General features: G+C 39.4%; 1 protein-coding gene across 1 annotated transcript in view; it reads right to left on the bottom strand.

Annotated features, from left to right (window-relative positions):
- Positions 1 to 18,903, bottom strand: part of LOC150099030 (metal cation symporter ZIP14-like) — a 281,749-nt gene that overhangs the window by 16,234 nt on the left and 246,612 nt on the right. Inside the window, exon 12 of the mRNA XM_090405794.1 lies at positions 18,503 to 18,690. Coding sequence (XP_090261920.1) covers positions 18,503 to 18,690 — 188 coding nt within the window. The remainder of the gene's footprint in view (positions 1 to 18,502; positions 18,691 to 18,903) is intronic.

Here is an 18,903-nt window from a genome sequence, read left to right as displayed (position 1 = left end):
GTATTTGTTTACATATTTGATGTAACTAAATGCTTTATTTATGTCAGTTATGCACATACGACTGCTTAAAAAAGTTATTAAACGAATGCATGTATTTACAAGTGCTGAGGAAGTGATTTTCTGATGGCGGTCTGGAACCTATCTTGTCATATGACCGGAAAAGGACTGTTTGATTTTTTTTACCCAATATATTTATCATAAAAGAGTACTTAAGAGTATTAGTTTCTCCAAATTTTAAATCTCATATATTATATTCACTTATTTTAACCTCATAAATAATACAAGAGAAATATAATAAAGAAAAGATGAATATAGAAGATGCAAATACAATAATAAGAGAATTATTATTATATATGGGTGTCTCCATGGAGTCAGAAGACTCATCACTGGAGACCCTATACCGACACTAACCATTATTCACACAATACCTACCCCACCTCTCCTTAAACTCAGTCACAGTCAGACGAAGCATTCAAATTTTGAGCCAAAGCAGATCAATTCCCACTGTTTGATCTGCTTTGGTTCAAAATTTCTCTACCAAACCAACCTGCCCTTTTTATATGCTCTTTCTATCGCTCTCGAAACTACGTCACTGCTCTGACCTCTTCAACCATTTGTCTCTAAAGCTAGATTTTCTGCAGTCTAAATACCCTAATAGTGAGGTCATCCTTCTTGGGGACTTCGATGTCCACAATTCACATTGGCTCCCCTTCTCCAGCTTTACTGAATGCGGAAGTGTTTGCCATCAGCAATGAGCTATCTCAGATCATCAATCTTTTTACCAAAATGCCTGACAATCTCTTCAATTTGTTAACATGCTTGACCTCTTCCTAAAAAGTTCACAAGTTCTCCTGCTAGGTATACTGTGTTTGTTGGTTCTTCTCTTGGAGACTTGACCCACAACCTCATGGAAATCTAGTCTCAGAAATACCATTGTTCATCTGTTCAGTCTCACGTCCTTTGGCATTACAAGGGTACCAACTGGGAGGACCTCTGACTTTTATTCCTACTTCCCATGGTCTGACTACTGCTTCAGTTCTCCAAACACCTGCTCAGACCAAATAACAGAAATCATCCTCATGGGAATAAAGGCTTTCATCCTTTATTCCACTCCAAATTCTCAGTCACCATCCAAGCCTTGGTTCTCAAGAAAGCATGCCAATGCTGCAAGACTATGAGTCGTTTGACTCCTTGGAGGCCTGAATAAAAATAATAATAATAATAATAAAAAAATAACCTCTGCTTACTGCAAATGGCTGAAGACCAAACTCCAGCTGCCCATTCTGCAGCTTGCAACTATTGGCATGCTTTCTTGATTCATCACCAAATCCAAGTCAGACTTGGAAAGGGTCAAATGCTGCAAACTCACTTCCTTCCCAAATGTCAGTCGCTCCTTCTGGTTCCTTGCCAAGGCCAATGGTGCAACTTCTGCTCTGAATTATCTAATAGGATAGTGAGAGCACAAACATTAAATAAGTTTAAGGAATGGTATGATAGACTATGTTGTTTAAGATGGGCCTCCCAATATGAGTATTATGACTATGGAGGTCCAGAACAATAATAATAAAATCAGAATGTCTCAGACTGATGTATTATTGGGACAATGTCGTTTACAAGTTCATTGTATGCAGTGTGTCCATTATGTAATGAGCTTTTTTTCTTTTCTTTTTTTTTAAACAAACCAGCCTTGCCTTGTATCTGTTAACAGTATGATGAAAATTAACCAACACATAAAATTATTGAAGAAAAATTCCTCTGAGAGTAATTTTATCAGGAGGTACAAAATTTCTTTTGCACCCTTTCCTTTTCTATTAGTTGTTTTTATGGCTCCGTGCCAAGGTAAAATGTATCCCTGCATCCCACAGATCCAGAAAGACAAACCATTTATCTTCCAGTAGGATCTTGCTCCATGCTACACTTAAAAAAAAAAAGTTCCTCAAAAATCACAATAGCCTATTGCTTCAGTGGCCAGGTAACTCTACTGACATTAACCAAATAGAAAATTTGTGGGCCATAAGTGAAAAAGAGAAATGTAAAATTAAATTGTGATACAAAGGATAACTTAATACAATCTATTATAAAACTATGGTTTCAAATGCAGAAATAAGAAAAATGCATTCTAGTAGAGTCCATGCCTAAGCGAATTAATGAACTTATTAGGAACACAGGAGCACAAATTGTTAGATAAAGTTGGAGTTTAATTTTTATACTTAGTTTCTTGCAAAATTAAAATTTTTCTTTAAAATGAGAGTGTCTGATTAATTTGTTCGCTACTGTAGTTCTTTATTTTGATATAATCATTGCTGTTTCATTACTTAATGGGCACACTGTACTTTCAAATAAATCTATAGGTCTCCAATTCTGTTCCTTTAACTTTTTTTTTTTTTTTTTAAATACTCACCTCTATAGAAAGAACCACATTCCCATTCTACTTTCCACAATAAAACCCAAAACAATGTAACACCTGTTGCTAACTAAATGGAAGCACATGCGTGCACGCATTTCAAACTGCTGGTTAAAACTGGACCTGCCATCTCCTTTACACAGTAGAGCAAAGTAAAATAAACTCGCAGGTGAGGAGGACAATGTTATTATACAGTTTGCCTATTAAAGTAAAACAATGATAATTTCTTGATGTCTGCTATTCGAAATTCAGCAGGAGATCCAAATTACAAAAAAATTTCATACCTCTTCTTGAACCCATTTACAGACGAAGCACTCACAACTGAGTCAGGCAACTCTTTCCATTCATTCACCACTTTCCAAGCAAAAAATCTAGTCTTCACACTCTTGTTAACTATACTCTTACTTAATTTCCAAGGATGACCTCTTGTTTTTCCACCCCTATCCCACTGCTGAAATATTTCCCCTGTATCAATCTTAGAAAAACCTTTTTAGTAACTTAAATGTTTCTATCTCATCCCCTCTTCTCTGCCTATCAACCAACATCTGTAATTCACAAACTATCTATATATGAAGCATTCCTTACACCACTCACCAACTTGGTCACTCATGTCTGAATCTTTTATACCACTTCCTCATCTCCAAGGAATCCAGGTGACCAGACCTGAGCACAGTAATCCAGATGTGGACATATCAATGCCTTATAAAGAGGAATAATAACTTTTTTTATCTCTGCATGTTAGTATGTTCTAAAATAACCAAGTAATTCTATGAGCTAGCTATCTTGGACACCTTAGCAATGTGCCCTCTGAACTTCAATTCTATCTGCTAACACCCAAGTCATATTCCACACACTAACCTGTAGTTCCATATATATATATATATATATATATATATATATATACCTTTTTAAGAGAGAAATCCACACATTTTGCAATCTCCCAAGTCAATACTGCATGATCACTCTCACCAATAAGAGGTAACGAGGACACCTTACTTATGCATAGGTCTTCTGAACCTATGACCAGATTCAACAGTCACTCACACCATGAGTCCCTTCAGTTATATGCTGTTTCAAGTAATTATCTCTTAGAAGGTGTAGGAATTCCATTTCCTTTTTTGCCACGTGATCTTTCCTCTTTCCAATCAATATCACCACAGTTAAAATCTCCCATAATAATTACTTGACCTGCACTCATTGTGCTAATTTGCTGATGCATATCTTTACATCACCCTTTGTACTCCCTGGCCTATAGCTTATTCACACAGCATCTATCATACTTCTCCTTAAACTCATTCACAAGCAAAGCACTCACAGTCACTTCTGGCAGTGTATTCCACCTATTCACCACTCTTCAAAAAAAAATCTAGTTCTAACACCCTTCTTACGCAACTTCCAGGGATGACCTCTCGTTTTCTCCCTTCATGCACTGTACAGAAAAGTCATCAGTTACCTGTAAATTATTATTATGATTCAAACCTCCATTGAGGCGAAAGGCTCATCGCGGGAGGTGATGTCTTTTAGAGTAAAACCTCTAGTAACATATGCTTCTATCATATCTCCTCTCTTATGCCTATTAGCTAGTTTTTGGAGCCCACAGACCTCCAATTTATCCTCATATGAAACATTCCACAGACCTGCAATAATCAACCTTTAAATTTGCTCATCTCTGGATCCTCTTCAACATTTCATCCCCAAGGAATCCACGTGACAATCTGTGTGCAATAGTTCAGACATGGCCTTATTAATGCCTTATAAAGTGGAACCATAACTTACCTAATACATAATTAACCAATTTATATTAAAAATAAAATGTGTACCTTAATGAAAGTCGCCAGATACTCCACACTTTCCTTATAAATTCTTAAGCCATGACACTACTCCAAGCTGCCTCTTAAGTTCATCATAATCACCAATTTTTTATGTTCCACATAAACTCTTTTGCAACTGAAAATTCAAGATGTTTAATAACATCCCAGAACAAGACTTCGTGATCACTTTCTCCAATCGCAGACAGCATCTGCTTTGGTTATGAATAATACATCTGATGCTATTATCAGATCCAGCACTTTCAAAAGCCTGACCCTTCCATGACATGCTGTTTCATGTAATTATCCCCTAGTAACTGAATAATTTCTATTTCCACCTTGCCATTTATCTTTACCTCTCTCCATTCTAGTTTCCCTATAGCTGAAGGGTCCAATAATATTTGCTTGGTGCCCTTCTCATATACTCAATGTGATTAAACAGAAGTTAATCACTATATTTTTGCATTCCAGCTCAGTCTAATAAACCAACCCGACTAATTCAGAGAAGATTACAGGGTAAAAGATTTTCCTAAGTATCAATTATAGAAATGACCCAATCAATACCAGATATAATAAATATAGCATGGTACAGATGGCATTAAAGTAAATATGACATCCAAGTTAAGCATGAAAATGCAAAATGCTTTGCAATTGTGATGAGAGAGGTCACACTAAGAAAATGTGAGAAAATCTGTTAGCATGCTAATCAGACTACAAAGCTAACATGCAGATATAGAGAGATGATATGAGGGACAACTGCTTTTTAAACACAATAGAAAAGAAAGATAACAGGAATAAAGAAAACTATCTACAGAAGGAGGGACAGAAATTGGAAAAATAGGTAAATAAAGAAGTCAATAGTCAGGTTACTTTTGCAGAGAATAAATGCTTTGAATAAATTAGCAGTGAAATTAAAAGGGTTCACTTGGTACATCAAATAATTACCAGATGAAATGAATGCACATGCAGAAATAACAGTATTTCTGCATGCGCATAAAATATATGCATAATGGTGAAGATGCTTCTGAAGTCCTGTGGAAATGGCATTTGTTTCTATTGCATTGGATAACTGAAAACTGATATAGGTTCAGTTCTACTCACGAACTAGAGGAACTTTTTCTAGGCTTTTCTTTAGCTGGTTTCTGAGTTTGTCAATCTTTGCCACAGGCCAGTAGCTTTTTCCCTTTACTTGGTCACCAAGGCATTTTCATGGGGGCACAAATATATAAACTATGCATATGCACAGAGGCATGCCAACAGAAAGGCATACAGTCCAAAAAGAAACAGCTGGATCTAAAGTCCAAAGTGGTTTCCACTATGGGTGTGGTGATGGGATCTTGTTCATTCAGCCATAGTTCCTGAAGATGATAGTTCCCCAGATTTTGGTAACTAACGTGGAGGATATAGTTGATGTATATAATGAAAAATGCAACGTATTTCATTTTCATAAGCTTGAGATCATATGTAGCTCTATTCTGGTCAGTGAGCAAGATGTATATAAGATATTAACTAAAATTGATGTTAACAAGATAAGTGAATGATTATCACTACTTGAAGGAAATGCTCCAAGAACAATGTACAGCCATGATATATAAAACGTTCCATCACTTCAAATAAAGCGATATCACATTTAAAGTGATACACCTTTTTGTTACATGTATACAGGAAATATTCAGGAATGGGTGGATAGGAACATTATAGTCTATGAGGGGCAACATGTCTTTGTGAAGGGTTGGTCATGCTTTAGTAATTTACTAACTTTTTTATAATGGCGTGACAGCTGAGCTGGATCAGAGTAATGACTACACAATTCTGCTGAATTTTGCAAAGGCATTTGACCGAATACCACATGGAACTCTGTTATGCAAATGAAAACAAATGGGGATGGATATGATATTGGTTATGTGGATAGGAGGATGGCTGCTGGACAGATATCATAAAGTGGTATACGGAGAAGCAGAATTCAGGCAAAATAGTGATTAGTGGTGTGCTGCAAGGTTCAGTGCTAGGACCACTATTATTTAATTTGTGTATAAATGATATAGGAATTAACCTTGAAGGAAATCTTCAGCTGTTTGCTGATGATGCAAAATTAGGTAAAGTAGTAGGGAACCAAGGTAGTGTGGAGAGCTTGAAGGATGATTTAAACAGGCTGTCAGTATGGACAAAATATAATGCGTAACTTTACATTTCTCCAGTTTAATATGGAGAAATGTAAAGTTATGTATTTTGGGATAAATAGATTGCGAGTTGTGTATCACATTAATGGAACCGTACTCCACGAAACAGATGAAGCTAGGGATTCGGGGATGGGGGATGGACAGAGAGTTTAAGTCTAGAGGACATATTGCTAAGGTAGCTCATAAGATTACTTGGCTATTGAAGAACACTAACAAGTAGAGATAAGGAAGTTGTGATTCCTCTTTATAAGGCCTTGATATGTCCACATTTTGATTACTATGCACTGGTCTGGTCTCCTGGGTTTCTTGGAGATGGGAGCAGTGGTAGAGATTCAAAGATGAGCAACCAAGATGGCGAGTGGTCTCTGGAATGTTCCCTATGAGGAATAGATTGAAGGTCCTTTCCTTTAGTGTTGCATGGTGATCAGTGTTCATTTCAGTAAAAATATGACGACTGTAACCGTGTTAGGAATAATTACTTTAATTTCTCGACATTTCGACCTTCATATTAAGTGGAAACCTTCACAGATGTTACCCTCATGTGACCAATTTTGCATATGATCTCTCACTAATTTCTCCAAAATATTAACATCTGCAGAAAAGACACAAACTAGTGTACAGTTTGATGCATCTATTCTACCACTAAATTTTGCAATGGATTCCAGGAAAGATTTCATTTGACCCTGCAATATACCATATATTCTCCCATCTTTTAAATGACTATCCTTGCAAGAGCCCTGCTACCATCCACCCTGGCAACTAGTTTCCATGCCCTAACACCCAGTTCCCTAGAGAGCAACAATCATTCCAGATGCCTACGTCCCTCCACACTCAAATACAGTCCATCTCTTGCTCACATACAGATCTATCCTCAAGTGCATTTCAAGCATTGACATATTCCAGACATTTCAACATTCTCATTATGTGATTCATTACTGCTGCTCTCTTCTCTCAATTTTGTATTATCATATCAGGGCAGTATGCTTACTATATTTTCTCTTGCACTTTTTTGCTACACAGTTCCTAACATTAACCCGAGATCTCTTGCCTTACAATTCACAAAACCTCTCAGATCATTCACTAAAATCACCATCAACATTCTCAGTTTGCTTTATTGCTAGTCATACTGTCTATTTTCCTCCAGGCAAACATTCTGTTATATTCTGCATACCAAAAACCATTAGTCTCTATACATCACTCCCCTCAGATCTGTTCATCCCTTGTCCCCCCCTCAACACCTCTCTCTCATCCACCTTCCTCTTATTTCTCTATTGTTTGCTTCAGTACTCTGTACTTTCACTTCCATAAGCTTTTCTCATACCTTCTCTTGTTCATCTTACATCAATTAGCCATGCAAGTCTCCCTCTCCATACAAATCACCTCATTTTTCATAAATTCCACTTCCTTTTCTAAATACTTCTATCTCCATCTACTCTCAACTCAAGCAATCCTACTCTCACTCAAAATTCACCTACATAGCTAACCCAATCCTTCAGATCCTCCATATTTCCAGTTATGCTACTGTCAAGTACATTGTCACCTTGCCCTTTTTTTCCCCTCTCCCTCGATCATGCTAATCTTTTCTCTCTGCCTGCACAGGTACTGGCATTGAAATCACTCTGCTCTTTCCACTGTCTACATTTCATGCACACATGCATATCCCCCCACCCCCCCGCCCATCTCTTACCTGCCACATTTTAAAATGATGAAGTGGTACAGATGCAGCATGCTACAAAGTCTTATATAATACTATGCAAAATGTCACCTTTAAATGATGGCAGGATAGGTGACTATGTATTAAACCAAGGTATGGTGGTCACATAATCGATAGTAAGAACAGAACAACACACACAAAGCAATATATCTACAAGGTAATTCAAATTCAAAAAACTTCCAAATGCAAATATACCACATGCAATCACAAGTAACTCAGGCTAAATTTGCTCACAGTTATAATACAACTGCTAATAATTAATATCAAAACTTTTTTCCCCCTCTTTCACTTTGCATTGCAGGAACAATACTCTTTGCCATTTACTGATCCAAGCTTAACACAGTATTGGCTTTTTATTTCATTTTAATAATAATAAAGTATAGTGGAGGAGTAATCAATCTTTTAAATGATATATACACTATCTGATCAAAATTATCTGGACACCCCTCTGTAATTCATAAACTGATGTCTAGATGACACTACGACTGCACTTACCAGTATAAAAAGAGGCATGGAGCTGTGTGTGTGTGTGTGTGTGTGTGTGTGTTGTTCAGTGATAAGAAGTGTATGAGCAGAATGGGTAGGTCAAGGGAGCTCAGTGACCTTGAATGTGGACTAGTTATTGGTTGCCACATCAGTAAGAAATCTGTAACATCACCTCCTAGTCAACAGTTGGTGACGTGATTTTGATGTGGAAACGTGAAGGCACAACCACGACAAAACCATGGTTGAGTAGGGCACATTTAATGACAGACAGGGACCGTCGAGTGTTGAAGAAAGTAGTTTTCATAGGAATCGAGTGAAATAATCATCCTGTAGTTCCGCAGTGTTACTAACTGTCCAGCCGGCACCATTACTGTGCATCGAGAGTTAAGAGGAATCGGGTTCCATGGTCAAGTAGCTGCCCATAAACCAAACATTTCTCCTGTGAATGCTAAGTGCCACCTTCAGTGGTGTAAAGAGTGATGCCACTGGACAGTGGACAACTGGAAATGTGTGATTTGGAGTGTTGAATCACGCTTTACCATGTGACAGTCCGATGGGAGGATCTGGGTGTGGAGAATGCCTGGAAAACGATTAGTGCAAGCACGTGTAGTGCCAACAGTGAAATTTGGAGGGGATGGCGTTACAGTGTGGGAGTGTTTTTCATGGAATGGACTTGGCCCTCTCCTTACACTACATGGAAATCTAAATGCAGAAGGGTACAAGGACATTTTGACCCGTTGCATACTATGGTAGAAGATCAATTTGGTGATGACTATTGTCTGTATCAGCATGATGACAGTGCTACCTGCCATAAAGCAAGGTCTGTGAGAGAATGGTTTGTGGACAATAACTTTCCAGAAATGGACTGGCTGGCCCAGAGCCCTGACCTGCATCCCACAGAACACCTTGGGGATGAATTAGAATGCCGACTTCGCTCCTGACCCCAACAACACACATCAGAACAGCTCTGGCTACAGCTCTTCAGGAACTCCAGAGACATTCCAACACCTGGTAGAAAGTCACCCCAGCAGGGTTAGAGCTGTCATAGAAGCAAAGGGTAGACCCACCCCATATTAATGTCCACTACAAGAAAGTGTGTCATAGAGAAAGTCTGATTACAGTTTAGAGTAGGTGTTCATATACTTTTGATCAGACAGGGTACTTCCATTAGATGAGGAAATAAACCATTAGCAGGTTTATTTCCTCATCTGCTGCACTACTTATGCAGAAGATTAACAGCAAATATTCAAAAAGGTACAACAAAAATCTGTATGAAATTTTTTAAAGTCTCCATTTATTAATTTCAAGTAGATTATTATTGATAACATCCAACCATTGTGGGAATTCCACACTCACAGAAAAAGATCATTGAACTGTGCCTTAAAATCATTCACTTTTTGCATTGAACACACTCAGGCAATGCAGCACACTCTTTTTGCATGGAAAGAACCCACTCCTCACTCCCTTTCTCACTCCATCCTCAGCTTCCAGGTATGGCCTCTTGTTTTATCCTTACCCCCTCTATGAAAAAAAAATCCCCACATTTATGTTAAAAAGAGCTTGTAGTCCTTAACTGTAATTCAGTATATTGTCTGAAACAGTGTAGGCTATAAGGTCAATTTCCTCGAATTTACAGGATGAAAACCCAAGTTTAAGGGAGAAAACGACCCCTTTTCATGTGAGAGATTAACTAAATCGGGAACTGGTTGAAAAAGTTGGCAGTTAGAGTCGAACTTGGAATGGTCTTTTTTTGAGCAGCGTAGCACTACACATACAAATGCCATTTCCACAGGGCTACACAGGCTTTGATAATCAACACAAATTTGTTTTATGTTCCATTCAAATGGCATGGATACTTCAACAAGGTTGAGCCTTCCATGTTCGATAGGCTGATAGGTATCAGAGAGTTGTGTATGGTAAGGCAGTTTCAAGGAGGCAGAGGGTTACAAGTGGGGTCCCACAGGGCTCGGTACTGGGACCTATATTATTTAATCTTTATATCAATGGCATTGTCAGTGGACTGCAGGTGGATATTTAGTTGTTTGTGGATGATGCACAGCTGGGAAGGGTTATTGGTAATAGTGCAGATGTGGTAGCCCTGCAAGAGGATTTGAATAAGCTAGAGAGGTGGGCAAATGAATGGGAGGTGTCGGTTTAATGCAGCAAAATATAAGGTCTTGAGGTTTGGGACACATCGATGGGATGCTGCAATATGTCCCCTAAATTTAAAGGTAAAAGGTAACACAGAGGATTGCTGCAATAATGAGAAGGACAGTGACCTGGAGAGATAGAAGAGTTTTCATTACATTGTATAAAACTCTGATCAGACCATACTTAGACTATTGTTCTCAGATTTAGTCTCCAGGATGTGAAGGGGGTAAATTAACTGTGGAAAGGGTACAAAGGCAGATAACGATGGTTTCAGGACTGTACAATGTTAGTTATGAGGATCGGATGAGGAACGTGGACTGCAGAGTTTGGTGGATGGAAGAAGTAGAGGTGATATGATTGATACTTTTAAGTTGTTGAGAGGTGGTTACAGGGTTGACACTAGGGAGTTCTTTAGCTTGATTGGACAGTGGCAAGGGGCCATCCCTGGAAGTTGTGAAAGGAAACTGTGAGCAAGAGGGTGAGGAGTGGTTTCTTTGGATGGAGGGTGGTTGAACTGTGGAATGCATTGCCTGATAGAGTGAGAACGGTCAATGAGTTTATGGAGTGGTATGATAGACTGTGTTTTCTAGGAGGGACCTCCCGCAATAAGTCTTTTGACTCCATGGAGGCCTGAATAATAATAATAATAATGTTGGCATAGCTTCTGAGCAGCCATTAAAGTGTAATTAAGCATTAACATGGTTGAAAGTCTGATAAAGGATAAAATAAGTGAAAAACTAACTTATTCAACTTTACAGCCATCAATGTTTCAATAAACACCTCTAGAAAACGAAGTCTTTGAAGGAGCTGGATGCCACTTACTACCAAGTTTCAACTAACTTATATTACTATTACTATTATTAGAGGCAACTCCAGGGAGTCATTAGACTCATCGAGGGAGGCCCCAAATCATATTCATCACAACTATTCGACATTCATACAGTATCTATCATATCTCGCCTTAAACTCATTCACTGTCACAGCATCCACCACAGACTCAGGGAGCGCATTCCACTCATTCACTACTCTAAAAGTAAAGAATCCAGCTCTAACACCTTTACTAACCACAATTTTGCCCAGTTTCCATGGATGTCCCCTAGTCCTCCCACAACCAGCCCTGTTCTCAAAAATATCTTCTGAATTAATTTTATAGAAACCCTTCAGTAATTTGAATGTCTCAATCATATCTCCCCTCCTCTGCCTATCAACCAATTTTTGCAACCCACAAATCCTCAACCTGTTTTCATACGGTTCATTCCACAGACCTGCTATCATCTTGGTCACTCGCCTCTGGATCCTCTCCACCTCCTCCCCATCAAGAAGAAACCTAGGTGACCAAATCTGAGCACAGTAGTCGAGATGGGGTCTTATCAAGGCTCAATACAGAGGAACAATAACCTGCTTGTCTCTGCTTGTCAACGTATTCTTCAGCAACCAAGTGATGTGATGAGCTGATTTGGCCACTTTTGCAACGTGTCCCCTAAATTTCAATTCCTAATCCACCAACACTCCTAAATCTCGTACCTCATCAATTTCCTGGAGCATGGTTCCACCAATGCAGTAAACTGCCGCCAATCTTTTCACCCCAAAATGCATAACCTTACATTTTGCCACATTAAATTGACATCCATTCTCCTTAGCCCAGACCTCCAATCTATCCAAATCATCCTGCAAAATTTTGACGTCATCTGCATTCACTATTGCCCTACCCAACTTCGCATCATCCGCAAACAAATGAACTGTTCCTCTCAGATCCTTTCCTATATCATTTATGAACAAATTAAACAGCAGTGGTCCAAGAACAGATCCTTGTGGCACACCACTAGTCACAGGCCGTCTTGTGGACTCTACTCCTGAGTAAACCACTCTCTGATATCTCTCCGTCAACCACCCTCCTATCCATCTCACCAACCCTATGTCCATTCCCATATGCTGCAATTTACTGATTAGAATTCCATGTGGTATCCTGTCAAAGGCCTTAGCAAGGTCCAGTAGAATCACTGTAAACCCATTACCCTTATCCAGTTCAGCCGTCACTGTGTTATAATACGTGAGCAAGTTACTGAGGCATGACCTACCCTTCACAAAACCATGCTGTCCCTGATGCAGTATCCCATTTTCTTCTATCCAATCTTGTATTTTCCTCTTGACTATTTTCTCTAAGACCTTGATAATGATTCCTGTTATGCTGATTGGCCGGTAATTTTCAACAGCAGCCTTGGAACCACCTTTGTGCAGTGGAACTATTTTCCCCTCTTTCCACCCCCTTGGGACTGACCCAGTCCTGAGGCTGAAATTAAACAAAATGGTCAAGGGCACTGACAATTCCTTGGCCGCTTCACGTACGACACGAGCTGGTATACCATCCAATCCCACAGATGTATTGACATTGAGGTTCTGTAATAGACTAGTTACCTCTACTTCATTCATCACAATTCCAGTATAAGCTGTTGGTTCTTCCATTCCTGCAAAGTCACCACCTGGATGATATACTCTTGCAAAGTGCTCGCTCAGTAATTCCACAATATCGACTGATTCGGTTACCTCTCTACCCTCAGCATTTTTTAAGATCATTCTACCATGAGCATTTTTCCTTTTACTTGCAACATATTGAAAAAACCGTTTGGGATTCTCTTTAGCCTGCGTGGCCAATTTCCTTTCGTAATCTGCTTTTGCTTTTCTTACCGCCCTTGTTACCATCCTGGCCTGAGCTTTATACTGTTCCTGCGCCTGATGGTCACCCTTCTCCTTAAATTCCCTCCACAATTGTTTCTTTTTTTGCAGCTCAAGCTTAATAGTGTTATTCATCCATTTAACCCCTACTTGATTTATTATTCGGACTCTTGGTATACAGTCAACCATTGCCTCCTGCAAACAGTTCTTAACCACCTCCCATGCACTATCAACATCCAGCCCTTGCAGTTTTACATGGCATGGCATTGAGCCAAGCACAGACCTAAGCTTGTCATACTTACCAGCCCGGTAATTCCACATGTACCCTGTCTTAATTGTAAATTCGACTCCTTTGTAACGACTCCTTTGTAAATTCGACTCCTTTGTAACGAACATGACCATGTTGCCACCAATTGGTGGCAACATGGTCATGTTCGTTACAGCCACATTCTCAGTTGCAATTACTAGGTCCAGCACTCTCTGCCCCCTGGTATTTTCCAATACATGTTGCCGTAGATAGTTGTCCCTTAATAACCGCATAAAATCCAATTCCTTCCTCCCATGTGCCCTCTCCTCTTTCCAGTCAATGTTACCATAATTGAAATCACCCATAATAATTACCCTCCTTCCACTCATTTCTTCTATTTGCTTATGCATACTATCCCCACCATCCACTCCATCACCCGGTCTATAGCAGCACCCAATTGTATATTTTGTTCTGCTAGCTTCTATCTCACACCAAACAGCCTCAAATGTGCTTTTTTCCCCATCCTGCAGTTCAACTTCTATTCTCCTTGGCTGAAACTCATCAGCTATCATCAATAACACTCCTCTCCCCTTTTTATAAGTGATGACCTATGTCCTCTAAGAGTGGAGAATTTGGAAGGAAGTGAGACAAATGATTTTGAGAGCGTATGGTGTGAGGTAGAGGTAGGCAAGACAGGATATTTAGTGGGGTGTTGCTACAGACCCAGGAGCACAGAGGATGGGGACCAGGAGATGTTTAGACAGCTAAGTTTGGCAAGTGCAAGAAGAATGATTGTTATGGGAGATTTTAACTTCAGTAGTATAAATTGGAGAGAGGAAGATGCATGTAACAATAGGGGAATGGAATTTCTAGAATTCTTGAGGGACAAATGTCTTAGGCAACATGTAACAGAGGGAACAAGAGGTTCAAAAATTTTGGATTTGGTTATAGCATCAGAAGAGTTGATAATAACTGAGTTGACGTCTCTCCCACCAGTTGGAGAGAGTGACCATATGGGGTTGACATGGAAAATGAATAGACATGCAGGAGTATCAAAGAGACGGGAACTTATGTGGAATTATAAGGCAGGTGATTATAATAGTCTTAGACGTCAACTTCGGGAAGTTTCATGGAGGGAGGAATTGGACGGCCGGGATATCACCAGTGCGTGGGAAATTGTGAAAGAATATTTGTTATCAGCAATGGTAAGTTTTATACCACGAGTGAAGAAGAGGGCGCAATTTGGAGTAAAGTGGATGACAAACAACATTAAACAGGAACTGCATGCGAAAAAGAGGCTATGGAAGAGATATAAGGAGACAGGTGAAGAGAGGATGGGTGAAGAATATAAGACACAGGCCAGAAGAGTGACTCGTGTGGTAAGGAAAGCGAAACTGGAATATGAGAGGAGATTGGCCCTAAGATCCAAAGAAAATCCTAGGGAATTTTTTAGCTATGTGGCCAGTAGGAGGAGAAATGACTGTGGAAGAATGATATTGTGGGATAAAAATGGGAATAGAGTGAATGATGCAGAGGACATATGGAATTGTTCAATGAACACTTTATTGGAGTATTTCATCCTAGATGAGTCAGTTTTAATGCTAGAGGGATAGGACTGGTACGAGGTCTGGAGGTACAGGAGGAGAGTGTGTTTCAGATACTGAGTACTCTGGATGTCAGTAAAGCTGTGGGACTGGATGGTATTTCGCCACGAGTTTTGAGAGAATGTGCTAGCGAATTGACAATACCTTTAACGTGGCTTTACAATGAAAGTCTGGCTTTGGCAAAGGTGCCCAGGGAATGGAAGGAAGGTAAGATAGTGCCATTGCATAAGGGTGGTAACAGACTGGAAGTGTCTAATTATAGGCCAGTCTGTGTGTCATCAGTAGTTGTTAAGATCTTGGAGAAAGTAGTGAGGGACCGTATACGGCATTGGGCAGATGAGGGTAATGTTATCTGTGAGAATCAACATGGATTTGTGAAAGGACGCTCTTGTTTTAGCAATATGCTAGCCTTTTATAATAAAGTTACAAGAGCATTAGATGAGGGAAAGGCATATACTGCAATTTTCTTAGACTTGGCGAAGGCATTTGACAGGGTGCCACATGATAAGCTGATATTTAAGTTGCAGCACATGGGTCTGGATGTCAGATTGGTCAACTGGATTCAGGATTGGCTGTCTAATAGGTATCAGAGAGTTGTGTATGGCGGAGCAGTTTCAAGAAGGTAGAGGATTACAAGTGGGGTCCCACAGGGCTCAGTACTAGGACCTATATTGTTTAACCTTTATATCAATGACATAGCCAGTGGATTGCAGGGGGATATTCAGTTGTTTGTGGTTGATGCGAAGCTGGGAAGGATTATTAGTAATAGCGCAGATGTGGTAGCCCTGCAAGAGGATTTAAATAAGCTAGATAGACGGGCAAATGAATGGGGGGGGTGTCAGTTTAATGCAGCAAAATGTAAGGTCTTGAGGTTTGGGAAACATCGATGGGATGCTGCATACTCTATGGGACGAGTTATACTGGAGGTAAGTAGGGGAGACAAGAGATCTGGGGTTGATGATTGATAGAAACCTGAAGTTTAGGGGACATATTGCAAAGGTGGTGAAGGTAACACAGAGGATTGCTGCTATTATGAGAAGGACACTGACCTGCAGAGATGAGAGGGTTATCATTCCGTTGTATAAGTCTCTGATCAGACCACACTCGGACTATTGTTCTCAGATTTGGTCCCCAGGATTTGAAGGGGATAAATTAACTGTGGAAAGGATACAAAGATGGTTTCAGGACTGTACAAGGATAGTTATGAGGATCGGCTGAGAGGATGTGGACTGCAGAGTTTGGTGGATAGAAGAAGGAGAGGTGATATGATTGAGACTTTTAAACTGTTGAGAGGTGGTTACAGGGTTGACACTGGGTAGTTCTTTCGCTTGGTTGATCAGCGGGAAGGAATGATGACAAGAGGCCATCCCTGGAAGTTACGAAAGGAAACTGTGAGCAAGAGGGTAAGGAGTGGTTTCTTTGTGTGGAGGGTGGTTGAGCCGTGGAATGCATTGCCTGATGGAGTGGTGGGAGCGAGAACGGTCAGTGACTTTACAGAGTGGTATGATAAACTTTGTGTTTCTCAGGGGGGGACCTCCCCTCGATGAGTCTTGACAGACTGTATGTCTTAGGAAGGACCTCCCTCGATGAGTCTTTTGACTCCTTGGAGGCCTGAATAATAATAATAATAATTATTCACCCTGTCACTCCTGAACACGCTATACCCGTCGCATTCAATCCCACTAGCTTTATCATCTTCGGTCAGCCATGTTTCACTAATACCGACAACCTGTGGCCTGGAAGTGCCAACCATGGCCAAAAACTCTTCCTTCTTGTTCCTAATACTCCTGGCATTAGTGTACATGAATCGCAGAAGCCCATTTGTCCCATCCCTACTTTGATGCCTTATACTAACTATCCCATTCTGATTTGTTGTCCGTCGTACTCGCTCGGGCATAATATACTCATTCATACACTTAACTGCCCCCCTAAAGTCTGCATATCTACTCCCCCCCTCTTAATAAATCTAGTTTCCCTGAGTCTGTATATCTGCTTCCACATCATTCATCAACACTCTTTCAAGTCTCCGTACACCAACTCCATTCAAATGTAACCCACCCATCTTATATAAGTCCTTTCGCCCATCGAACTCATTCCACACATCCACAAATTCCACACCACTCTCCATGCATAACCCACGCATAAAGTCATTGGCAATTATGGCCCTCCTAAACACTTCGCTGTCATACCGCGGTAAGATACTCACCATCCTAACTCTCTCACTCTTCTCTTTTGCTACCTCAAACAACTCCCTCACATCCTCTATCATTTCCATTTTGTCCTCTTTCAAATCATTCGTTCCTGCCACGATTATCATCTCTTTCACCCTCTATATCACCCTTATATGACAGATGAAGCAAAAATCAGTGATGTGATTGCAAATATGACATGATTTGCAATTTAATTTCTTCTTGCTTGTTTAATGTTCTCAGTTTGAAAAGTTCTGAGGCGCCTTGATAGAGATAATATCCTGAAGCAAGATCTGCTGGAACTTGACTGTAAAAATAAAGGAGGCAAGAAACTGGCATTCACAGTTCAACAACTTAAATTCTAAATCTTAAAAATGTGTAATAAACAGTGATAATCCATTCACAGTCCATTTCAAAAATTTTGTCTGTAGTTCCTAAAAATGACATGATTTAAATGTTTCTTTTACTTTCCAAGTTGGTCACAGATTTGATATACTGTCATAAGAGATACTATTTATTTATAGCATATGATGATATAATCACTGTGAGGCCCCTTTTACGGGGAAGTATGGTACCATCTCAATCCCTTCTAATTTTATCTGGACTCGAGACAGGCATAGCTGATTCATCAGCTATGCCTGTCCCGAGATAAAGTGCTTTAAAAATCCAAAATATAAGATCTAGTGATACTGGAGTCCTGTCACGTAACAGGCTAATCACAAAGAAAGTCGACAGGAAGTTAGTAACATTAGCTGCATCCTGAATGGAGAATCTTTCCATATGTTTGGAAATATAAAAAATAAAAAAAAAAGAAAAGAAAAATTAATCAACCTAAAAAAAAAAAAAAAAAAAGGGAAATTCTCATTAAGGTCTGTACATGAGATATTTCAGAACCAAGAGCAAATTAGTGCCATGTGTAGAAAGTGACTACACATGATTGACTAGATTATTGCAAACAGTAAAATAAAAATTATGGAATAAATGTTAAAGCAAGCTACTAACCTACAATGTGATTATCAACATATGCACACAGTTATTTTACTTACCATTTCAGTCAGCGCGACAAATAAGAAAATCCCAGCAGTCACTGATAAAATCCACTGACGTGCATCTACATCTTCCCCTAGTTGAATGCCAACATAGAGACCAATGAAACACATTAATGCTGATAAAAAGTTTATAATCAGTGCTTTCCAAAATGAAAGACCTGTGGATAACAGCACAACGAAATCTCCTAGGAGAAGGGAAATAAATACTTTCACTATTATGGTGATGCATAAGAAAATATAGAAGTTTATACAGCCAATGTTAACAAGTTCACTGTGTTCAAGTTCAAGTAACAAGTTTAAAAAATTCCACTTCATAATACATTAAATGCAAAAATTACCAAATTCCTGATATAGTATCCTTTATATGGCTGAGAATACTAAATGAAAAGTTGACATTA

This window comes from Typopeltis vanoorti, chromosome 15, assembly GCF_054136105.1.
Source record: "Typopeltis vanoorti isolate ZY-2024b chromosome 15, IOZ_Tvanoo_1.0, whole genome shotgun sequence".
Taxonomy (NCBI): domain Eukaryota; kingdom Metazoa; phylum Arthropoda; class Arachnida; order Uropygi; family Thelyphonidae; genus Typopeltis; species Typopeltis vanoorti.
Note: the sequence above shows the minus strand (reverse complement) of the source record. Positions and strands in the feature narration are given on the sequence as shown.